At 31.3% G+C, this 26,089-nt stretch overlaps 1 protein-coding gene across 1 annotated transcript in view; it reads right to left on the bottom strand.

Annotated features, from left to right (window-relative positions):
• Nucleotides 1–252: 252 nt before the first annotated feature.
• Nucleotides 253–26,089, bottom strand: part of LOC129224423 (SHC-transforming protein 1-like) — a 29,048-nt gene continuing 3,211 nt past the window's right edge. The window contains exons 2-12 of the mRNA XM_054858872.1: nt 23,247–23,370; nt 20,656–20,726; nt 20,291–20,351; nt 18,860–18,979; nt 18,722–18,775; nt 16,320–16,498; nt 12,953–13,097; nt 12,682–12,829; nt 11,125–11,217; nt 5,755–6,071; nt 253–531 (exon numbers count right to left, since the gene is read on the bottom strand). Coding sequence (XP_054714847.1) covers nt 379–531; nt 5,755–6,071; nt 11,125–11,217; nt 12,682–12,829; nt 12,953–13,097; nt 16,320–16,498; nt 18,722–18,775; nt 18,860–18,979; nt 20,291–20,351; nt 20,656–20,726; nt 23,247–23,366 — 1,461 coding nt within the window. The 5' untranslated portion in view covers nt 23,367–23,370 and the 3' untranslated portion in view covers nt 253–378. The remainder of the gene's footprint in view (nt 532–5,754; nt 6,072–11,124; nt 11,218–12,681; nt 12,830–12,952; nt 13,098–16,319; nt 16,499–18,721; nt 18,776–18,859; nt 18,980–20,290; nt 20,352–20,655; nt 20,727–23,246; nt 23,371–26,089) is intronic.

Genomic DNA, 26,089 nt, shown 5'->3' with positions numbered 1-26,089 from the left:
AGTTAGATTTTGTACTTTTTCACTAAGTTTTTTTGTTCTTCTTCAAACGTTTCACATTGTGACTTTGCATCTTATTTTGGTCATTTTTGCAATAGCAAAAATGGTAAGAATGGTAGCAAAAATTAAGGTCTTGCAGGTTAAACGAGGATATGTTTGTATATTATTTCATTTTCAAAACATAACTTTATTGATTCAGAGTTAAATCAATTTCAGTAGCATCTATTACAGCATATAAAACAGCAGCTATAGATAGCGTCATGATTAATAAAATGATTACAAAAATAACAATGGCAGTTTATTAAAATCTTTAAAAAACAATCATACAAAAACAAGCACATAAAACAAGAAGCAATGAAAAACGAATGCAGTTCTGGTATTTTATACTTGTACAGACTTGCTGGTAGAAAGCGTTCTACAAACAGGATACCTTAAAAGTAGGGCACTCTCAGCAGAAATGATTGGCAAACAGTTGTCTCTATGAAATGAAATTAAATGACTAATACTATCAAATACTTGATCCTTGGTCCTAACCTATAATAATGAAAGATAAAAAATTTTAAAAAACTTAAGAAACACTTGCAAACGAAATACTGAAATAATAATTTTTAAAAAGTTTAAGGGGTATTATATAAGGGAATTTTATTCAACAAAACTCTTTTTGGCTACATTTACAAAAAACTCTATGACATACCAAGAAATATTCCTATGCTAAAGCTAAGACTAACACATTCAAATTCTACTATCGGAATTCGAAGTATACATCACTCCCTGACGGTCCCTTGTTCCTGTCACCAAGGTAACTTGCCCATGTATGGGACCCCCGTTTCGAAGTATACAGTCAGCTACTTGTGCATTTAATTTCAGAAATTTTATCAGAGCATCAATCAATCACATTTATTTTTATAACACATACTTTTTGCAAATGCAGCTTTGATAAGGTTCAAGCCATATTCAAATTCATTCAATGAACATTAGTAACAGAGATGGATAAAGAGTAGGAATAACAGCTCCAATTTACAATATTCCACTCATAATATTCCTTTTTTAACAGACTCTGAGCATGAGGAATTATGCATGAAATACACCGCCAATTCAGTCAATTCCAGCCGAGGACTGCAGTTTCGTGCTTATTAGCACTCATCAGCCTGGCATAGGAGTGACTGAGCTGGAGGTAGAATACCTCCTAACGAAGCCAAGAGTGCCAAACAAACAAGTAGCTAATACAGAATTAGCACTGACCAGACAAGTGACCGAAGCAATGGTTCGGTTCAACTCGAATATTGAAGGCAAGGCAGGTATATTCAGTAAGTTACCGCCCTATCCGGGCGGTATATGCCGGGCTGATGGGTGCTAATAAGCATGAAACTGCAGTCCTCGGCTGAAATTGACTGAGCTGGCAATGTATTTCATGTATTTTTGCCTTAGCCCTGGCTATAAGGCAGTAACTTATTGAATATGAGGAATTATGCTTGTAAAAGTATTTCGGCAAACTTGTTAGCTATGGAACTCATAACACCACTTATGACTTTCTTTGTAACTGGACAAATCATCCACATGCAAAGCCTCTTTACGTAACATTCATTAAATTTATAAAACTAAAAATTATCATATGAGGCAGTGAGAAGCAAAGGGATGCAAGTAGACTATTTTAAGTTTCGAGTAAAACGCGTTTAAAGATCAGATATTAGGTAGGCTTTCATTGAAATTTTTTTCTAAATCATGCTGTACAACAGCACCTACCAGGACTACTAGTAGAAAAAGTTACAATTTAAAGCTTGGGAAGAAAAAATTAGAAGCAGCTTCAGAAACCTATCCTATGCATGCAAAACTTCAAAATAATTTAAAATATAACAAATGTTTTATTGTTTAAGATAATTAAAAACTTTTGAAAACCAAACTTTTTTTTATCTTTCTTGATCATCAAAGTTAAAAAAGTGCCATGGAAAATTTTGAAATTAGGACAAATGTCTAAATCTCTCCCCCCCCACCCCCCACACACAAAAACTGAAAATACTACAAATAACTAGATATAAAAGAAGGTTTCAATATAATTAGTGAAAAGCAATATGTAAAATGAGCAAGATTTAACAAACAGTATTAAAATTATTTAAACTAGCAATCAATAACCGTTTGATTTTTAATAGACAGTTTGAACATTACATTTTGTTTCAAAAGTAAAAACAACTTTCTTTTACATAACATGTCTCGTATGGATAAAATTAAACAAAGGTAAAAGTCACCTGTGAGGGAAAATATCATCAATATTGCTTTTAGATTTGCAAATACTTTACGTAATTCAGTGCAATAAAGACCATATCAAATGAAATTCAATGAAATTTTGTTAATTACCGTAAACATGGGCTACTTGAGCCCAAAGGTCTAACTTGAGCCCAAAATAAAAAAATGTTTTAGCGTACTCTCTAGAGTAGCTGGACAATAAGTACTACTTGGTTTCAAGATTTTCTGATAGGTAGCAGCATTTCCTAGAGCCTGAGATAGTAGTTGCGTTTCTGGACTCGACATTTTAGTGCACTGTTGCAGTTTGTTGTGTGTTTCAAGAGTTGGTTAATTTTTATATTTTGCTAACTTTTAGCTGTACATCGTATATTTAAAGCTTCTGGAGCTCAAGTAAGTGTATTTTTTATTCTTTATTTGGTCCTGAAATGATTCCTTTCATAAAATAGTGCTATATTTAGTGGATGTGCTTCATATTCCTTGAATTGTTAGAATGTGTCAATTTAACCTACAAAACGGGTTTCTTGAGCCCAAAGCAATTTTGAGCTCAAGTAATTTTGTAGCTACATTTCATATTAACGAGGGCGCAAGCAGCCTGCGCATAATTTTGCTTTTTAATTCTATTAAATTTTTATTATTTGTCACAGAGGCGGTAATGCCTTCCAAGTATAAAAGACTTCCTGGTAGTCGGAGGTATGCTGACTACACTAGTGAAGCTTTAGAAGAATGTCTGGAAAGTGTAAGGACCAAAAAAATGACGCAAAGAGAAGCAGAGGCTTTTTATAAAATAAGTAGGGCTACAATTAAGAGAAAGCTTAAAAATCAACATCCAAATAGTCCAGGTCATCCAACCGTGTTTAAACCAGAAGAAGAGCTGGCATTTGCAAGCCATCTAGACAAAGTCTGTGATTATGGTTTCCCTTGCGATGAACTTGACTTTCGGTTCATTGTAAAAGCTTACTTAGCTAAGCAAGGAAAAACTGTAGCAGCATTTCAAAACAATCTCCCTGGTAGAGACTGGGTGAAGTCATTTTTAAAGAGACACCCTCAACTCTCTGTGAGGTTTGCTGCCAACATAAAAAGAAATCAAGCAGCTGTTGATGAAAATATTATAAGTGAGTTCATCGAAAATATTAGTGATGTTGTTAAAGGTGTGCCTGCAGAGAACATTTACAATTATGATGAAACTAATATGAGCGATGACTCTGGGAGGAAAAAAGTCATTTGCAGGAAAGGCACAAAGTATCTTGAGAGAGTAATAAACTCAACCAAATCAAGCATCAGTGTAATGTTCTGTGGTAATGCTGCAGGAAATTCAATCCCACCGTACATTATATATAAAGCAGAAAATCTCTGGACAACGTGGACCGAGAATGGACCACTTGGAGCACGGTACAACAGGAGTAAGCATGGCTGGATAGATGCAGCAATTTTCGAAGAGTGGTTCACAAGTCACCTGCTACCAGTTCTAAGACGACAAGAGGGAAAGAAAGTTCTCATCGGAGATAATTTGGCATCACATTTGACCCTGAGCGTTATAAAGCTGTGTGAAGAAAATGATGTGCGCTTTGTGTGTCTCCCCCCCAATTCGTCAAACCTGACGCAACCTCTGGATGTTGCTTATTTTAAACCGTTGAAGATAAAGTGGAGAGAGGTGCTGGGAAGATGGAAACAGTCTGATGCCGGCAAAAGAATGAATGTGCTTCCAAAGGATCAGTTTCCAATGCTCTTCCGAACTGTATTGGAAGAACTGGAACCAAATGTGGAAAATAACCTGAAAGCAGGGTTCAAGAAAGCAGGAATATTTCCTGTCAACAAGGATGAAATTTTAAATCGATTGCCCAATCAAGACAGACACCTGAAATTGAACCTGGTTGGAGAAGTTTTCCTTGAAAAACTTGAAGACAAACTGAATGAGTTTGTGAAACCTTGTTTCACTAAGAAGAAGAAGAAGAAACTGCAAGTGCCTGCTGGTAAGAGCATTTGTGTTGATGACCTGCAAGTTTCTGAGGATAATGGAACACAACAAAAGAAAATGCCACAAACAGTTGGCCAAGAGAAAGTAAAAGCAACAAAGCCAGTGAGACGTCAACAGAAGAGAATTCACAGAGACTCAACTTCAACTTCAAATATGACTCCTTCAGTTTACAGTCTGGAGAAGATAGTGATATCAGTATCTACAACAGTGATGAAGAATTTGCAGGACACGTGTCATATGCCGGCAGCAGATCTGGTAAAAAGCTTTCAGACAACCAGGAAAAAAATCCCCTAAAAGAGACGCTGAAGGTGGGAAATTTTGTCCTGGTTAAGCAGAAAGATAGTGAATATCCAGGTGTTGTTCAAGGTATAAAAGAAGACGGTGCTTTTGTAGACTCCATGGCACCCACAAAGAAGGCGTGGATCTGGCCTAAAGAGAAGGACTTGTTATTTTATAAATGGAAGATATTATCTTACAGATTGACCCACCAAACATGCTTAAAAGAGGCTTGTTTTCTTTACCACAGTTGCAGAGTACTACTTAGAAGTTAAAATTTTCAACCTTTGTAAGACTTAAATGATATGTTCCAATAAAAATAAAGTTTCTAAGGATTAATAAAATGCCAGTGATGACCAGTAGCGATTGACAACTTTTCCAACTCTTTTGTAAACATTTACTTGTAAATTTGTACAAAAATCATTTATACGTCCTACTACACGAACCTACGATCCCATATCATTTTAACTTGGAAAGTAAATGGGAGAAAAGTCATGGGCTCAAGAAACCCTACATGAGGGTAACTTGAGCCCAAAATTAAATATTAAAAAAAAATACATTTACAAATTTAAAAACATGAATTGTTTGCTCTATCAATGAGAAATATTCTTAAGATTATGACAGTAAAATTTAGGTGTCAATTATATTATTTTAAAAAGCTTTATATTAAGAAAATTAAAAAAAAACACTTCATATTGGGCTCAAGTAGCCCTTGTTTACGGTACTTTAATTGTTCCAATGTAAATTGTATCTCAACAACAAACTGTATTGACTAACTTTGAAAAACAAAACAAAACAAAAAAAAACCCTTCAAATTTTCAAAATTAATTTGAATTTTGAAATTTTGAATTAAAATTATGTTTTTCGCAATCACGAGTTGCGACAGGACCCTACTCATTGGTTACTACCACACTAGCTTGTTTCTAGAAACGGTTCCTGTTCCTCCTTTTGGGCGGTTACTTGTGTGTAGTTGTGTATGTGTAGGCTTGTGTGTGTGTGCGTAGACTTGTGTATATGCATGTTGGCGTGTGTGTATGTGTGTAAAGGCACGTGTGTGGGTATGAGCGTGCGTATGTGTAGGACATGGACACCAACGACCAGGAGCAGCGGCTACCGGGCGGAGCCGCGCTTGCAGAGGACGGTGGGGGTTGAAAAAGGAACCAAACGTCAAGGATGATCAAATGAAAACAATTGGCAATTGTGATTGCTCAAAAAGCATAAATAATCAAATGTTTGAAAGGGAAAAAAGAAAAATAACTACTTACTACTCCTTCTGGATCCACCAAAAGTAAATGCTTTCTCTGAGATCTTTGCATGCCAGTTAATACATACTGCCCAGGAGTACTAGTTGACTCACGAACTAAGAAGTCCCCATCTTTCACTACAAGAGCTTCACTCTCTTGCCTAGTTATAGTGCCATGGAACCAAGGCTCTTCCAACAGTGCAGCTTTCTCCGCTTCCATTTTGGGGGTAATTTTTGGAATGGTGCTTGGAACAGCAATTAACGTATTTGCAGTGTTTAACAATGAATCAACACTATTATCTTCAGGTTGCAAGGATGCTAAATTTGCACTGAATGGTTCTAAAGATAAAAAAAAACACAATAGAGATAATTGAGGGTAACACATCAACACATTTAATAAGTGATAAGTTAAAAAAAATAGCAAAGAGTTAAGGTAGATTTGGTAACAACGCTTTTTAATGGCTTATTTAGATTGGGAGGAATACATATTTTTTCAACATTCATAGGTATTTCTAAAATTATGAACCTTTACTTGTTATTTATTTTTTACAGAAAAGCTGCTTCATTCTGAGATGAAAATAAATAAGTAAATTTTTCCATGAATTTAAAAGCTCTATACAAATCCGAGTGGAAGTGTTAATTTTAAAATACGTTAATCTTTTTTTGCCCTCACACAGAATGTTCACACTATAAAAATACTATTATCTGGAGAAAAAAAAAATGAACTTGTTAAAAATCCTTTTCACACTTTTTAACCAAGTTCAAAAAAAGGTGATTATTTAACTTCGTTTCTTTCTCTCTTTCAAAAAAAAGCAGAAGTCATTCGATTTCACAAATCTAGTACAAACCTGCAAACATTCAAAGAAAAAAATCCAGTACATGATTGTAATGCACAGGGATATGGAAAATTTTCATTATTTCATAAAATTTTATCATATCTCAAAGTACAGTCATATGGAAGTTCCATTAGTCATATATACATAGAATGATCAACTGAAACGCAAAACGGAAGGCTAAGTTAAAATTAATGTTTAATATACAACTGAAATTGATATGAAATTTAATGAGCATTGATATTATTGCCACATTTCAATGAACTAAAGCTTGAAGTTTAGCAAGGAAACTTTCAAAAACCATGGAGTACATTAACTTAAAACTATAAAATGAGGGACAATTTTTGTGAAAACAGTTTTACAAGTTTTTTTTTTTTAATTGTTTTTACAAAAATCTCAAAATAAAGGGATTTTTCTCAAAATACTTAAAAGTCGGGAGATTTAAAATAAAAATCGGGATATCAGGAGGAATGCTAGAATCCCGAGAATCTCTTGGAAAAACCAGTCGAGTTGGCAGGTATGCTAGTAGTCGCCTATTTTTGGTTTGTTGTCTGTACAGTCGAATCCCGCTACAACGCGATCCAACTTACGCAAAATGGCTATAACGCAAATTTTTTGCCCACAACATGAATTTTTTTAGAAGGAAGTATCAGCTTCGTTACTGGCTACTAAATATTGATTTCGTGAATGTTATTACGTCCCTTTGAGCATCACTGACAGCCAAAGTTCCCATGCCAAACTAGTCTAGTGCATCAAATAACCATAATGGCACCTTAGTGTTACCTTCATCTAAAGTTTGAAAATGTGAAGAAAAAGAAAGTTTCTGATAAAAAAATTTAAAAAGGCTAAGATTCTCGATATGCTTGAACAATTACAAAACGTCGAAGGTAGCACGACAATAAGTATGAGTGAATCTTTCATATGTACAATTAAAAGTCAAAACAAAAAGATGCCCGAAAAAGTTTAGAACTTAGTTTCAATATTGAAGCTTGCAGAGCAGTCTAGCAAAGTAAAAGTTATAAAAATGGAAGCTAAGTGCGCTCTTAGACCGGGATCCTCGCTCTTTTTTGTTATTCATTACTAACAAGCTAATTTTTCGTTAGTAGCTTCATTTTGTCGAGACGCCCAACATTAGTCAGTAAAAATTTTTGTAGGAGTAATAAGGACATAGTTTGTTGATTTGGCGGTTATCTAATATTTATAACTAACTAGTTTTTTTTTTATAATTCTCATAATAATTATCTAAGTTAGCTGGAAAAAAAATTGTCCTACAAAATGCACGATTTGATCAAAGATGTCCCGCTTTTGCAACATGTATTATTTAAGAAGACATGAAATATAATTACAAACCAGCTGAATTTTTTTGGTCAGTTAGTTAATATTTATATAATTTAAGACACACATTGTCCTACAAATTGCGTGGTATGCTTTTCTGGACCGACACTCCAAAGTTGTCAATACCACAGGACCATTTTTGTTAGTAACCGTAGGACACTAATATGTGATAGATTAGTGTGTTTTGTGCCCAAATAAAACAATGTAATAAGAGAAAACAGGTATATATCCCTAGTCCTACAATAATTGTTATTTTCGTTTTCCTATGTGAAACATATGTTCCAATGATGCAATTTGCGGGATGGACCCCCCCCCCCCCCCCCATCTGTGCACTCCAGATAATTAGAATTTTTTTCTGAGAGTTTATCATTTTACTATTATAGAGTGTGGTTTCTGCGAGTTTTGAGTATTTTTAAAAAAGTAATAGAAATTATTTTTATTTAAAAAGAGGAATATTTCGCTCCCCCCCCTTTCCCCCAAAACCCGACGCGCAAAGTGCTGGGACTTTTTACCTCTTTTTGCTGGAAGGGTAAAAATTATTTCACGACAGGTTTCAATTCTTTTTTTTTTTTTTTGGATGTTTGGGTTTGGTTATTTTTTGGCCTAATTTTACTGTTTTATATGCATTGTACTAAATTTTTTTAGAAAAATATGTTAAGTATAATGTACTTACTAAAATGATTGTTAAAAAAAATAATTAAAAAAAAAGATACCAATAATTTTATCATGGAAATACTCCATTTTTTTTACATAATTGCATGAAAATTTCTACTTAATAAAATATTTTCATATATTTTAAAAATAAAATGAAAAAATAGTCAATTGACTTACTTTTCATAACAAATATTTTGATTTCACTCTAAACTCCTTATAGCAAGAGATACCCGATTATGTCGTCATTCCAATTTTCCGGTAGTACGATATTACAATATTTGTGTTTATGATGCTTTTGAGCTGATAGAAATTGACAAGAAAGCAAAATATCTTGAGAAAATTTCTTGATTTCTTTATGTTTCTTTCGAAAGCGAGAGGGTTGTCGCGCAATACATTGCATAAAAACACTCCATTATTTTGTAGCAATTCACAAAGTAATTGAAATTATTTCAGAGCGATAAACACGTGATCAACATAAAATAACTTAGCACAGTTATGGTCTGCTCCAATGTGAAATATCTAATACACAGCAAACAATTATGTGCGCATACGTACTAATAACTGAACTCTAATAGCAAAATGTAGTGAATGAATCTATTTTCAGTTCTATGAATTTCAAATTACATTGGAAAATCGGCAAATGTACCACGCAATTTGTAGGACAATGTGGGTGTTAAATCATATAAATATTTACTAACTGATGAAATAAAATTTAGCTGGTTAGTAATTATATTTCATGACCTCGTTAGTGATACATGTTAGAAAGGGGGGATCTCGTTGATAAAATCTTGAATTTTGTAGGACAAATATTTTTTTGGCTAATATCAATAATTATTTTGAGAATTAAAAAAAACACCCAGTTAGTAATAAATTTTTTATTATCATCAAATCAACATATTATATACCTGTTCCTCCTCTTAATTACCACAGTCGAGCATTTTTGCAAAGGAAACTGTTGGGCGTCACATTGAGACAAAAATACTCACGAAGATTCAACTTCATAGTAATTATTTTTATATTTGGGATTTGTACTACAACTTTGGAGTGTCGGACTAGAAAAGCATACCACACAATATGTAGGACAATGTGTGTCTTAAATTATATAAATATTAACTAACTGACCTAAAAAAAATTCAGCTGGTTAGTAATTATATTTCACGACTTCGTAAATAGTACATGTTGCAAAAGTGGGACATCTTTGATCAAATCGTGCATTTTGTAGGACAATTTTTTTCCGGCTAATTTAGATAATTATTATGAGAATTATGTTTTAAAAAAAGTTATAAATATTTGATAACCGCCAAATCAACAAACTATGTCCTTTTTACCCCTGTTAGCTACCACTTACAAAAATTTTTATGGACTAATGTTGGGCATCTCGACAAAATGAAGCTACTAAGGGAAAATTAGCTTGTTAGTAATGAAAAAGGAAAAATGGTGAGGAATCCTGCTCTATCTTGCATAGTGGATTAATAAAAAGATCAGGTAGAGGAGATGTAGCCACAAATTGAAACATTTTAAATAAAAGGTGAAGCATATTTAAAAATGTATTAGATAATAATAACAATCTGATCTTGGAGCATAAATCATCTACTGTACAGTACTATTTTGTGCATCATTTTAATTTTACTGCATGCAGTGCGTACCGTGTTGTTTTATTTTATGTCTTTTATTCCCATTGGTCATTCATTTTGTGCATCTTAAGTATTTCATGTTGAATAACAGTTTTTTATTTTTTAAATACAGTAAAAGTTCAGTTCTTTATGAAAGAAACTAATGGTTTAGGAATGCTTCAGAGCAGTTTGAGGGGTGTTTATAAGTGCCTAAAAGTATTTGGTATGCTTTAAAAAATTTGTATGCATATATTTTTCCACAACGCGAAATTTCAACTTACACAAGGAGTTTTGGAATGCATCCCTCGCGTAAGTCGGGACTCGACTGTATATATCGTACATTTAGCCTCATTATGCAAAATTTTAAGGGAAATTTGAGACATATTAGTGATGCGTTGGATGAATCATATGAGCTACTGGTGTCACATATTTAATGAAAAGAGAACATTCATAATGACAAATGAATCAATGCCTGCCCATCCATCAGACAATTTGCAGCATTTTGTCCTGATTAAGCCTCTAGTAACTTGATTTGTTCACAAAGTTTTCAGTGTTTCAGGGTGGTTTTAAGCGTGATGATTTAAAACCACAGAAAAGCTCAGAGGAGGGGTACATCATTATTGGATATTAAGTGGAATTTATGTAAAAAACTACTTAAGAAATTAAACCACAAACTAAAGATTTCCTAACATTTTTTCCAAGTGCTTAGTAGTTTGTTAGCAAACAAGTATTACTTTCAGGACAATTCTCAGTTACAAACAATACAAAAAAATGTTTCAAAAGTTATTTTGCCTTCAGTCAAACTTTTCCCCTTTTTTGTACTTGCAGTGTTTTACTTTGAATAGAAAACTTTTTTAATTTTTAATAATTAAAAACAGGCACAGAAATTTACATGTAATTAAACATTAAAAAAAGGAAAGTAAGAAAGGAGAAAATGTTTTGTTGTTTTATACTTACGCATATCGAAAATATCATGCTTGACAGTTTTGGCTTTTGTAGAATTATCCATTGGTCTTTCATTTGAAATTACAGCTGTTGTATTCACATACTCTGAGAAGTAAATAAACAATATAATTAGGATTAATGAATGAATAATAGTAAAGCATAGGGGAAAACAATAAACCTGACAATTGATAATTTGTTATGCATAAAAAAAGTTTTTTTAATTGCAATTTAATGACTTTTCCAGGATGTTGAATAAGGTCCCATGTAACATTAATTAGTAGGAAAAACTGTAAAAAGGATGGTAAGGAAATAATGGAAGAATTCAACGCATTAAGTTAATATATTTTCACAACAAATACACACAAAAATATTATTTGTTATAATACTGGTTTTATTGAATACAAGGAAATATCAGAAAATCCTATGAAATGTTATGATAAATAGGGATTTAGAAACATTAAATAAGGCAACTAGGCAAATATGTTTTATTACAATGTTCTGCAATATCAAAAGATCAAACATTTGGGGGGGGGGGGGGGGGCAAGAATCAGAACAGTTTCCAAGAAAGTTAATGTTTTGATAAACAGTAAATTGTCTTTCTGCAAACAAAGAAAAACCAGAAAATGTAGTTTTCAAATTGAATGAAAAGTACTAACATATCAGAATTTAACGCAAGAAATAATTCCTACTTAAGCTGTTTTTTAGGAGAATTTTTTATTTTTCAGAAGAATATATTTAGGATAAACAGTCTTACAAACTTTGCATAAGAAACTAATAAAGGGTGTCCGAAAATTAACGCAAGATTTGAATTTGCCGTAAATTGTTGGCAGCCATGAAAAAAGAACAATTTGACAGCCGAGAGTTTAGGTTTAGTAAAAATGGAGTGTTATGCTACCATACAGCCAGTGAAACAACTCAATTACTGCATGAGGCATTTCCTGGTCGTGTACTCTCGTTTCGGTGATCAGAATCGGCACCCTAGATCATGTGATTTAACATCATTAGATTTTTTCTTATGGGGTTATTTGAAGCCAAAGAAGCTAAAAACAGTAACTGCTTGACCAGCCTCAACTTCCATTATTTTTGAAACAATTTTTCATTTAAGAAAATGTGTTATTGTATCATATAATGCTCAATTTTTAATAACTCTAAACTCTCATCTGTCAAATTGTTGTTATTTCAGGGTTTCCAACAATTTACTGCAAAAAAGGAGGCAAATTCAAATCTTGCGTTAATTTCGGGCCACCCAATATATAATCTCTTTTAAATATCCTTCTCTGTAATAAACAGATTTCTTCAAAGAAAAAGAAAAAAAAAATCTGAGGAGGTGAGGAGGGCATTATTTTCAATTTTATTCAACTTTTTAAATATTGCTTCATTTATGAGGTCATTTGACAAAACTCAACAAAAGAATATTCTAAATTTTAATTCCCACTATGAGGCATAAAACATAATATTTTTTATAATTTTTGAAGATTTGTTTCCATAAACATGAAAACAAAATAAAAACTACGGGTAACAAACATGTGTTGATAACGTAACAAACGTTAGAACTTCACAAGGCCTTACCAGGACCAGGCCTTCTATAGACAGCAATATTTGGAGAACTAGATGTTAAATCTATTAAACTGTCAGATTCTTTTTGCAAAGGTGTAGTTGCATAAGGAACAGGATATGGCTGTGAATTCGAATTAATGTCTTTCATAGCAAGACTGGCCTGAAAAATACAACATTAAAAATACATTAATTGTGAAATTCAACAAGATAATAAGAAACAAAAACAGCAATATTTTAAAACTTCGCAACTTCCGAAAAATAAGAATGGAAATGATTTAATTACCAAACTGGATGATCTGATTGACTCATTGTCCAGAAAAACACTGGCCACTACATCAGGAGGAACTTTACCAGGCAGATCATTATAATATTCAGGATCATCTCGAGAAGGGACGAAATTGCCATTATGAGATGAAGCTTGCTGAGCACTGAAACAATTAAATATTAGGGAAATAAATAAAAAATCACTTGAAAAGAATCACACAGTATAGAATGAGTTGAGCAGTTAACAACTAAGATATATCAATTATTATTTAAAAATAATAATAAAAAAAAAACATTAAGAAACTTTTCACTGTGGGACGTGCAAATAATTAAAAACTGAAAAAATATTTGGTTCTGAACAATCTTTAGTTTAAACTTGAAAACTTCAGAAACATTTAAAGAAAGTTTCAAGTAAAATTATGCCTGCACACATTATTAGCATATTATATTATCTTCTCATAAATTTATAGATTCTTTAGATTTTGGAGCAAATTTAAATTAAACTTGCAAGAATTAATTTTTAAAACCACTACTAAACGTTTTAAAAAGTAGTAATTCACTACAAATGAGCACTATTTTAAAAACACTTGAAAATATTATTCCAAATCTCAGCGATGCTTACAAAAAATATTTTAAAGGAGGACACTGCTTACCAAAATTAAAATATGGGAAAAAAGTTTACAATCATAAATACATGCTGCATTAGTTTCAAGTAACAAAATATTTGGTTCATTAATAATAATTTTTTCATGTTGAAAACAAATATTGCCAACACTATGATTCACTACTTTAAGAGCAAAGCATTTACATATACGAATGGGGTTAACCATTTTTAAAGCTCTACTGTATAGGTTAAAAATCAGATATCTGATTTATCTCAAATACAAATGAGCAGTTAAAATGCACTTTTAATCAAATTTTAGCAACAACTTGCATTATCAAAATATGCTTTTGTTTTAAATTTATCATATCATGTATATTCATATACAGTAAAACCCTCTAATGTAGACACTAACAGGACAATTTTTTTTGTCCACAATAGAGGGGTGTCCGCAGGACAGGGGTTTAATAACGTTATTGCCTTGGAATCGAGGAATCAAAAATTGTCCGCATAAGAGGGGTGTCCGTTAGGAGGGGTTTTACTGTGTAAGTTAATTTGAATATGAGGCAACCCCTTTATTTTTGGAGAAAAATTGGGAAAAAATCAGAAACCCCTGCATAAGTCAACACCTTACTTTCACAGAAAATTTGGGGACATTTAGCAATGCTTTCTGAAAAGAAAATTTTAATGTAAGGGGAATAAAATATCGTTATAATGTTCAGGGACAGACAAAAACTGTAAATCCTTTGGAGTCAGGAAAAAGTTTTATGTGCCAGACAAATTATTTATCAGAACTTAAAAATTCATTGTTACGTAGCTTATCAAAGATTCTAGTCACCAATGTTTTTTTTCTGCTACCAGGGATTTGTCAGACCCTGTACATGACTATGATTGGAAATGTGCTATTCTTATATTCATGTATCATGAAAGAGTTTTCTTTTTGCGATCATAATTAGTATAAAGGGTTCTTTTTTCTGATAACAGTTTTTGTTAATTGTTGTTTTCATTATTCATATCAATAATTTTTTTTCTCTAATTTTGAGTAGTGTTGTTATTAAAATTTTAATGAGCTCCCATTTCCAGTGTGATCAACAGTGTTGAAAGTTTGCGAATTCAGGATTTAATGTGTGCCACACTTTTCATACCATTAAGTTATAATAAAAGTCATTAATAGTAAGGCAAAATAAAATTACATTGGAATGTGTCAGTATTTATTTTATTTGTGCTTACTTAAAAAAGCTGAACTTAAGTTGTGAAGGTTCTCAAGTGTTATTTGAGTACAAGTCAGATGCCCAACTTAAAAGCTTGGTTTTTCTACAAATTTGCTTAACTTATGTGTGAGTAGATGCAGTAATTTTATAAATACCCCGTTGTTTTTTCAAGGTTATTCAAGATCTCGGATAATTTTCAATATCTAGAAATAAGGTTACATACACACATGCAAAAAGCATTTCCTTTTTACAAGACCTGAATCATTGAAAAAAGGACTAATTACAGTACAAAATTGATTGTAACTTTCAACTTCCTTTTAATAAAAAATCGCATTCATGAAATAGAGAAACTCTATAACATAATGCTAAAAACTTATTAACTTACATTAAAGCATAACTATAGATCTTTCAAAACAATGAAATGTAAAGTGGATTCTCATTGGGATAAAAAATTTCATTTATATTCTTTAATATATAGCAACATTCTTACATATTACGAAAATGACATTAATATTCTTTCAAAAAAATATAATTCAATATTCTCAAAGAAAATGCGTTCATTGTAATCTTAAGTTCTAATTTCTATTTAGATAGCAATTGAATGGGGGGGGGGGGGAGCAGTTAAAAAATAAGGATTATAAAATATACAGGGTGCGGAGAAAGTTCCCACAATTTTATTAGATATTTCAATAGGCTGTAACTAACACATAATTCAACAAATCAACAAGTTAAAGCAATAAAAACTCTTTATTTAAACAATAATAATAACATTAAACAAAAAAATTATAACAATTGTTCAAAATTGGCTCCTTGGGCTTCAATACATTTACGGAGTCGCAGTCTGAAATTGCCGAAGATGCTCGCGCACGCATCCACCGTTATCTCATTCCAGGCACGCCTCAGAGCCGTTTTGAGCATGTCGACTGTGGCGTATCGTTTTCCCGAGATTTTTTCCTACAAGATTGACCACACCGAGTAATCCATTGAATTGAGATCCGGTGAGTTAAGGAGCCAAACATCCTTGCCCCCAAAACCTGGGAACAGATCTTCGCAGATGGTAATTGTTGATCGGACCGAATGCGCAGGAGCCCAGTCTTGTTGGAGTGTGATTCCATCTTGGCCAAAGTGTTCTTTTGCCCATGGCCTCAGTACATCGCATAGAACCTGCTGCTGATAGCTCGCAGCATTAATTTTGACGTTTCTGTCAATGAAAACAAGCGGCGTCTTCCCAGTGGCACAAATGAGTCATAGACTGTTTTACTCTTGAATCCAGTCGTTCGAATAATATCGACTGTTTTTATTCTCTTCTTGTGTATTTCAACGACAGTAACACACACATTTTCACGATTCATAGCTCATTAACTCAATGAACTAACAAAAAACAAATGATTAAACTCAAATACTTTTAATGCCAACAAACAATATGTGCCAAATAAATCGCCAACATACGATTTTAACGCCAAAAAAACGTTTTAAACAAAATTGTGGGAACTTTCTCCGCACCCTGTATATAAATTTAACATATAAAAGCATAAAAACAAACAAGAAAATAAATCATAACAAATAAAATTTACGTTTCAGTCTCATTTCGGATACTAGGCACTCGTTTAAGATACTGCTTGTATCTGAGTTCAAAAGCCTGCCCAATAGTTGTAATAACATCTTGAGCAAGCCCACCACCGCATTCTAAAACAAAGCATGCACGTCCATAACGATGATCCTTCGCAACATATGATACAAAATCCAAGGTATCCTAAAATTCCATTTTAAGAAAGGGACAAAAAATAAAAAATAAATATTCAAAATAAAAAAAAAATCAACATATAAAATACACATAATCAAAAATAAATTTGATTAGTTTCTGACAACTTAAAGCCTTTTGTAATCACAAATTGGAGCAAAGAATTCAAGCATTGTCTGTTTATTTAATTAAATGTCTTGTTTTCTCTTTTTATACATCAGTGTCCTAATTTTGATTAAGCTCTGTTACTAAAAGTTTCAAATTTTTCATAAATTTTAGAGGAATCTTTGTGAGTTATTATTTTCCAATAAAAAACATGCATATGAACACAAATAAATTAACATACTTTGAAAGTTATACCATAATACATCAAGAAAGCTACAAATAAACTATCTCCAACCCAAACTATCTATGCAATAAGAAATATGCACAGTTGTACGATTAAATAAAATATAAGGTTGGGAAACTGTAACATTAAAATGTAAAAATAAAATAAAAAAAAAAAACATTCACTTTTAAACAGATAAAATGAAAATGTAAATTACAAATGAATTAAATTAAATATGTTAGTTGTAGGGAAATTTTGTGTAACATACAATTGAAAGAATAATTACTAATTACCATAGCATTTACAGGTAAATGCTATGCCAAAACTGTACATAAATAGTAACAAATACATATGATGTCACAAAAATAAATACACAGTATTTTCATGTGTGAAAGAACACATACTATTTATCACCAGAGGCAGGGGTGCCCACAGGGGGGGGGGGGTAATGACGCAAGTTATGCCATCAAAATTTTTGGGGATTATTTTTCATTTATTTTTATTTATTTATCTATTTACATTTATTTATTGATTTATTTAGTTAGTTTGCGTATGTGCGTTTCTGTCATTGGCATAGCACAGAATTTTTCTAATAAAATAATAATAAAAAATAAATAAATAAATAAAAATATTTTTAAAAATAAAATAAAAAAGAGTTAAAAAATAAAAAAGGGAAAGAGGGTTAAGATTTGGGAAGGGGGCATTGACCTTGGGGGGGGGGGGGGGAGGCACCCCTGTCTAGACCAGAAAATATTTTCACTCAATTTAATTTCTCTGACACAGAAAAAGGGCCACTTGTTCGTCATTTTTAATTACTGAAGTTTTAAAAAGATCAAGTAAAATATTTTTCTAGGAAAATTTAAAATCTTTTGGTACCTGTCTGAACCTCTAGTTCCAGCTTTTTCTCTAGGTGATAGTATGACACACAAACATATGTGGTTTTAAAGTGTCATTCTGTATAAAGCCTGTATAGATTATTGTGTGGGGAAAACAAGAAGCTATTTCTGACTATTCAAAAAAAAAAAATATTATTAGAGCAATACCTCATTGAATATGTATTTTAACATTCTACAATTTAAATTATTTTTAAAATTGTACCTTATAAACCCCATACAAAGGTACAAGCAAAAAAATAATTTTAATATTTCTGTTTAAAGCTATTTGCAAACAAAGAATTGGTGCCAAAAATTATACTTTAAAAATAACTTTATTTTTGAAATAACTAAAAAAACCAGCAATTGTGCAATAATTCATACTATGCAAGAATTAATTTTCAAAAAAAAAAAAAAGAATAAAAGGGTTTTACTTGAGTTTGACAATGAAACATAGAAATGAATAATAATTACAAGAATTATTTTAGCTTTAAGAGGATTTGATACCTCTCAAATGGCAAAATGAAATGAAAAGAAAAAAAAATCAATATCAAAAGTTTTCACTTGAATGAAGTTTAACACTTTTAGCATACAGTAAAACCTCAATTTAACGACTGTGAAGGGAGTGGAAAAAGTTATCGTTAAATCAAGGAGCATAGACATTCAATGAAGTCAAATCTGGAATATTTTACTGTTATTACTTTATTTTAAATTCATTGTGCACATGTTAATTTTCCTTTTAATTAGAAAGTATTTAAAGAAAATTTATCATTTCACATCAGGGGTGGGGGAGCTCCGTTTTTCTTTAGTATAACGAATTTTCTTTAAATTTTTAGCACAGGCATCGCTGTGCGGGTACTACTAGTATATATATATATATTAGTTTCCCATACAAAAACTAAGATTTTTAATAACAATATGACCATGGTATTAGTAAAAACTTTTCAATTAAAAAAAATAATTAAAAAATCTAAAGGTAAACAAGTTTCATAAAAGAACTAATAGATGTTCCTAACATAAACTGCAAGTACTTACAGCATCACCTCCAGATGCAAATGATATTTTTGGCATTTCATGACGAGCAATCACCTACAAAAGCCAAATTTTTAATGAGGAAAAAAAAGTAAATAAATAAATAAATACAGACATAAATGCATCAAGAAAAATACTTACATCTCCAGTTTCCATGGTAACTAAATTTAAGTGAGAACTTGTAATAGTCAAATTGACATTTGAACCTGCATGGTCCATATTTGGTTTTTCGGATAACATTTTCAGCAATCTTTTATCCACCTTAAAATAAACATAGAATTGAAGAAAAATATATATATATTATTTTACACTTTTTTCATCATTTTAATTTATGTAATTACTTTCTTTAATAAAAGCATCATTCAAGAACATGTATTATACTGAATCCTATTGCTTATTTATTTTTTCATTGCTATTATTATCATTTTGAAAAATTTATGATTTAATTTCAGTTTTCCCTGACTTCAAACTACAAATAATGGGAGTGCAAACCTGTTCAAAGGATTTTGAGCACTTTCTAATGGAAAGGGGACATATCTATCCTTTATTTACTTAGGCCAGAGCTTTTAAGACTTTTTATCAGTACAGCACATATTTAATAATTTTAAAGTTTGGGAGTGCAGTAACAGTAAAAACTTGACTAAGTTCCTCAATGAAACAAAAAATAAATTCTGTAAATGTAGCATACAATAGTATGGTGATTCAACATTCTGGTATTGGATATATATACACAAAATAGAGAGTGAATAAGTAGAAAATCATGCTTGTATCAACAAAACTCACTAAAACTAAGAAATTTCTCATTTCTGTATCATCTTTTCAAGTAGTTGCTTCGGTGAGATATCTTTAAAATCAGTTTTTATTTTGCATAAGTCCAAATTAGTATGTTAATATAATTTAATTGAATCTTTTTGCACAGTGTCATTAAATGAATGAATGCATTACTCAATCATTTGTGTTTTCCATAGCCTTTAAACATAGGGACTAAAATTGCAAATTAGAAATTAGGGACAGTTTTGCAATTCAAGATTTTATAATAAAAACTAATCACATATTGATTTTTAAAGTAAAATAGGGTTTTTTTTTTAATGTTAAGCAGGAATTTTCTAATCAGAGAAAATAACATGCAAAAACTTTTCCCTACATATGCAAGGAATCAACAAAAAATAAATAAATAAGTTAATAAATAATTAGTCAAAAATTTGCTTTCGTACCCAAAAATACTTTGCATTTCTCTGTATACACTTAATTGACAATAGAAACAAATTTTCCAAAACAATTCTTGATAAAGTGTTTTCTTGTTGGGATTTCTTTCCAAGCCTTTAATTATAGAAAAATCCTTTTTTTAGGGAATTTCCCACTGGATAGAAACTCCGGGGATTTATACTTGCTTGGGAAGTTAGAGAGAAGTTTTCCCAATTCGGAAATTTCCTGTACGAGTTAAGAGAGCCAGCAACAACATCCATAAAATGATTTTCAGGAAAGCATTTAAAAAACAAAACAAAAATGCTTGTAAGAAAAAAGGCACATCAAATGTTCTAAATTAACATTTCTGAAGTAAACAATCCTCACCTTTCGCTTTTTATCAGCCGTTTTTAAACCAGCAGCTTCACACAACTTGTTTATACATTCCCTAAAAATATGCAGAATAAAAAACATTTAAACATTTATATGATTGCAAAAAATATTATTATATAGAAACATAATTTTATTTCAAATACATCTATTTTTAAAAAATCAAAGCAATAAAAATTTAACAAAATTTAAGATTCAAAAACATATAATAAAAAAAAGTATTTAATCAGAGCTAGTAAATATACAGTAGTTTAACTTTCCTAATGTTTCTCTGACAATAGATATAAAAAAAAATAATAAATAAATAAAATTAAAAAAAAATGATAAAGAAAAGAAAAAAAGAGAGAAAGAAAACATATTACTTGGCTATCAAGGATCTTGTGTCAAAATCCAAACTCTTCATCGAAGTATTTACTTCTAAACAGCCTATATACTGCAAAATATTGTTTTGCTTTAGAATTATTGTTAATAAGGTGGATTATTCAGATTTAAAACATACAATGATTAATACTAGTATAAAAAATTTTTTAATTGTCACACCACAGCATGAAAATTATATTGCCCGACCTGCCCAGGACATGTAAAAATTCCAATTGGGCAAGAAGCTTCTAGTCTTACATGCTCGGCTGGGCATGTAATTTTTTAATCAAATATTTCTTCCTAAAATTTTATTATTTCGTATTTTATTGAAAGGTTAGCCTTTCTGGAGCTCAAAATTTATTTCAAGCGGTTCTGCTAAAATCATCTTCGGACAAACTTAAAATCATTTGGAATGGTTGGCCAAGTCGCTAAGTGGTTTGCCGTAAGTAGAGTATAAAAAACTGGACATGCAAAATTTTTATTCAGCAGGTATTTTTTAGACAAACATTCCTGGCACGGAATGTAAAATTTTTGAGGTTTTCTAGCCCTGTGTCACACTATCAAATGGCAATAGATAAATAACTAAAAACAGTTATTTCAGGCATGAACAATTTTCTTCAGAGAAATCATTCACTCTTGAATGCCATCTCTAAAAATACAAAAACGTAAGACAATCCCATTAAGAAGTTTATTTATCTATCCAATAAAAAAATATGCATATCATATAGTACAACACTTGCTTCCTTTGACTATCTCTGTATTTCAGAAGTGTGGGAGGTGATCTCTTTTTTTCCCAAAATATTTTAATTTAAAACCAAATTTGAAATCATTTCAATTACATCATCACACTCTGTATGAAACTTAAAATCAATATATATTAAAAATAAAATGTTATTTGTACTATGTAGTCCTATAAGATTTTTCTTGTCAAGCCAATGATCAGAACATGCTATGAAACTGTAAAATTTGACAGCGAGCAGGGATATGTGTTTCAGTTATTCTTTGAAATAAAAAAGTTTGGGTACTTTTAGATCACAGTGCGCATGTACTTTCATAGTTTTTGTTTTTATAATATGAATACGAACATTTTTCATGACAGAAAAAGTAACTAAGCTGAAACAAGTTTTAAAATGGTATTTTATCTATCTATCTATCTATCTATCTATATAATAGGAAAATATAAAGTTCTTCCCTCTTTTTCTGCAAAATTTTTTATTTATTTGTTATTTTTTTTAACAATAACAAATTAGTTAACTGTCCTCAATTGGTTGAAGCTGGCATTCCGGTTCACTTTTGAGGTCTACCGGCCTCTGCGCACGGATGCTTTTCTTTGGTGGTGGTGTCCATGTCCCTTGGAATAAACTTAATTTATACCCAGTCCCTTTTTACTTGACATTTCCCTACATTAACAGCCATACCCCATTTATCTGCCCACTTAGTAATACAATGATCTAAATCCTCTTGCAGCTGTTTTACTTGTTCTTCATTTTCGACAATCCCCATAACTTTTACATCATCAGCAAAACAATTCATGCTTCCAGAAATATTTTCATTGATGTCATTCATAAATATAATAAACAAAAGAGGCCCTAAAACTGATCCCTGAGGAACCCCACTTAAAACATCACTCCAATATATGGAGTGATGGAGGAATGTCCGAGTCAATGCTCCTGTGGTGCCCTAGCCTTCCTACAGCCCGGGCTTGCGGCTTCACAACTTCTTGTTTCCAAAATCAGCGCTGAAAAGGAAACCTTTCAACTCCACTGAGGACATCGAAGCACATGTCAAGGCAGCCCTCGTAGATATCCCGGAATAAGACTTCAGAGATGCCTTTGATTCCTGGAAAAGCCGCCTACAGAAGTATTGTTGCAGGAGGTGCCTATTTTTAAAACTATTAGTCAGTTGTACCAATCAGCTCAATAAATGTGTTTTTTTAAACGAAGGTCATTACTTTTGGATCTTACCACATAGTACTTGCAAAGTTTTTTCAAGCATGAAATGCTTTCTGAAACACATGATAAATGCTTTACACACTGCAATAGACAAAGGGCTCCTGAATCTGTAAATTGGTCTCTGAGCACAAATGATTAAGATAAAATAAATAACAATGTGGTTAGGAAATCTATGTTGTGTCCTTGTCTTTAAATGTAAATGTCAGTAACTGTTTATTATTTCATACATTTTGAATTTATGAAGATAGTAAACATGCTTTATTTTGAACATATTTCTTAACATTACTATTCTACACATATGAGTAACTTCATACTTTATAATTCAATACACTAACTCAATAAAATACCACCATAGAATTTGAACCAATAGTAACATTATATATCTGTCTGACTATATAGTTTACAAGTCAGTTATTGTCGATGCATTTTTTTCTTGAATTAAAACACCATTTTAAACTGTTACCATATGGGGAGCAACAAAGGTAATTTTTAACCTTTAATTCCTTCTGGAATCAAATAACCGACAGTCTTACAGTATTTTAGTTATTTTACACATCTAGCAGGAATAAATATCAATGCACTAAGTATTTTAAGAATTTTATCACGATCATTTTGAAAAGGTGAAAATATTATGTACTAACTCTGACACCATAGCTAATTCCACTGTCAGCAATTTTTTGATCTGGATGTAACCAACCTCGCTGAGGTTTATTCATAAAATTTCCGGCTTGATTCCAGTCGTCCATTTCAGTTCCATTCATTTACCTGTCAACAAGGAAAATATATTTTGTTAGTACAAAATTGTAAAAATAGTTGGTAAAAAGTTAAAATATAGAACCCTCTCCCCCTTTTTCGTATGGTTTAAACCTAGTTGAAGGGACTTGAAAGAAGAAATTTTTTTGATCATCAAGCTACAGCTCTGGCTTTGCTCCAACTTGGCAAATATTACTATTTATTTACGCACACTTTAGAGTTTTATATTTTAATTTGCAATTTTTATTATAAAAAGGAGCACTAAAATAATTGTAAAGTAATCAATTAGAACAAAAATGCCTTATTTTTCATATTTGATAAAATGGTCTCTACTAAGTTTAATTTATTTTTTAATTTATATGAGCACTTGAACAGGCTTTAATTTTTCATATACAATAGATAGTTGAAGCAATAATTCATTTTTTAACGTTCCTTTTTGCGATTTTCGGAATCTGGTTTAAACCATGGTTTAAATCAATTGGTTTTTTTTTTAAACCATGTAGTTTTTTTAAAAAATGGTTTTAAAAAAAAATCCATTTTACAGGTTTACATTGATTTCCCCACACATATTGAAAAATATAAAATTCCATTAAAAACTTTGTCGGTACAACAGCAATTGATTTTTTGACTGTTCAATCATGTACTGTTGTACGTTTTGCTTTACTTCAATATTTGCGACATTGTGTATATGAAAATCAACATTATGTAAGATCAGAAAGAAAAAATATGAAAATTGTTCTTTTGAAAAGATTATGCTTAAAAATATAACTTTTACCTTTACTCGATAACTAGCAAAAATACCCGGCATTGCCTGGGTCAGAAATAAATGTAAGAAACAATCGCTACTTCCTTTCATTTTCTGTTTTAACTGAAAGAACTCAAAACAAATCACTTTGACATGATTAAAAATCAAGTTTTTCCCTTACCCATTAAAGTAAAATAGCAATAAGTATAAAGAACGAACGAATATTCATTTAGAAACGAAAGCACGAATTTAAGCATATAAAAATTTGAAGAATTTCCAAAATATGAATTAACAAAAACAAAGATCACTGAAAAAACCGTTCGCTTTATTTAATTAAATAATACACACTCAAAAGAAAAAAAATGCTCTCTACTATGTTTCTTTAAGGATGCAAAAAGTAGAGTTTCCAAATGTTTAAACGACTTTTAAACTCATGTCTGCTCCGGAGAAGCCTTGATTCAAAAATTTCATTATGATTACTTTTATTATTGCTGTTGTTAGGCAACGAATTTTTGTAAAAATGGGTTTTATATTCGCAACGTCAAAGCTCGAACACGCTACCTTGCGGTAATTACCAACACTAAAGAAAAAGGTAAAACATTCCATTCCATGAGTTTTCTTTGGGGTAAATTTCCGGCTTCAAGCAGTTTGTGGTGTAATGTAATTTCAGAAGAATAAAAAAGAAAGCTTTGCACAAATGCGATAAAAAAGTACTGTCATTCACTAAACGTCAAAGCAAGTTACAAGTTATGGCATTTGTTTGTTTCACTTTTTTTCATCCGCCATTAGACAGTGGCTGCTGTGCCCCCTATAATTTATTGGAGTTGCGAATTTAATTATTTAATGGGGAAATGATATGAAATTTACTGTTTTCCACCATAACTTTTTACAACTACGTTTTTAAGGAATAAATTGCAGCCTAAGTTGCTCCCTCATAATGTATCTATCTATGGTGAAAAAAATGGTTAAAATCCGTCCAGTACTTTTGAAGTTCACCCCGGACATCCGGACAGAGATTAGCCCTTTATGTATAAAGATGAGGATGCAATTCCTAAGACAGCAATGTCATGCTTGCTCCAGAGAGGCCTTGTTTCAAAATTTACATTATGATTACTTTTAATATTGCTGTTGTTAGGCAACGAATTTTCGAAACAATGGGTTTAATCTTTAATCATTTGATGTGGAAATTACGTGACATTTACTGTTTTCGATCACGATGTTCTTAGACTAAGTTTTTTTAGCGATAAATTAGAGCCTAAGTTGTTCTCCAATTATGTAGCTATCTATTGTGAAAAAATGGTTAAAATCCCTCCAGTAGTTTTGAAGTTTACCCCGGACAGATTAGCCCTTTATGTATAAAGATTATTCACATTATGTTGGTTTTATAAAGTTTTTTTTCTTGGATCTTCATTATATTTTATCTTAATCCACATCGCAACCACTTCTTGAAGTATTTCGTATCATAAAGGGTCTATATATACATGCATACTAACATGTTAATCAAGTCAAACATTTCAATCAATATTTCCCCGCAGAAAGCTATTTCAATCATTTAATTTAGTTACAAGATTTTGTTCTTATCTCTTTAATTAATCAAGAAATTAGGTATAATGTGACTATTGAATAACTGTTAATTACATGGAACCTTAATTAATTTCCGAAAATTAATTGTTTTTCTCGCAAATAGTATTTAAACCAAAAAAACGGTTTTTTTCACCAACCCTGTAAAGATATTAATTTAAAAAGTGGCTATTAAATTAAGAGTCTACTGGTCATAGGCTATTAACTAAAAAAATTAATTTTTAAGTATTAAAATACTGAAAAAAGTTTAAAATCTTTGTTTTTATATAAACAAACAATATTTTAAATATTCATAGACATTAAACCTTTTTACAATCATTTTTGGAGTTCAGGGCTAACAAGAGAAAGGTCCAAGGCCTCGGTAGTGCCATAGCTAAAAGTTGTATGAATTGGTGTTCCAGTGTT

This window comes from Uloborus diversus, chromosome 6 (assembly GCF_026930045.1).
Source record: "Uloborus diversus isolate 005 chromosome 6, Udiv.v.3.1, whole genome shotgun sequence".
NCBI lineage: Eukaryota > Metazoa > Arthropoda > Arachnida > Araneae > Uloboridae > Uloborus > Uloborus diversus.
Note: the sequence above shows the minus strand (reverse complement) of the source record. Positions and strands in the feature narration are given on the sequence as shown.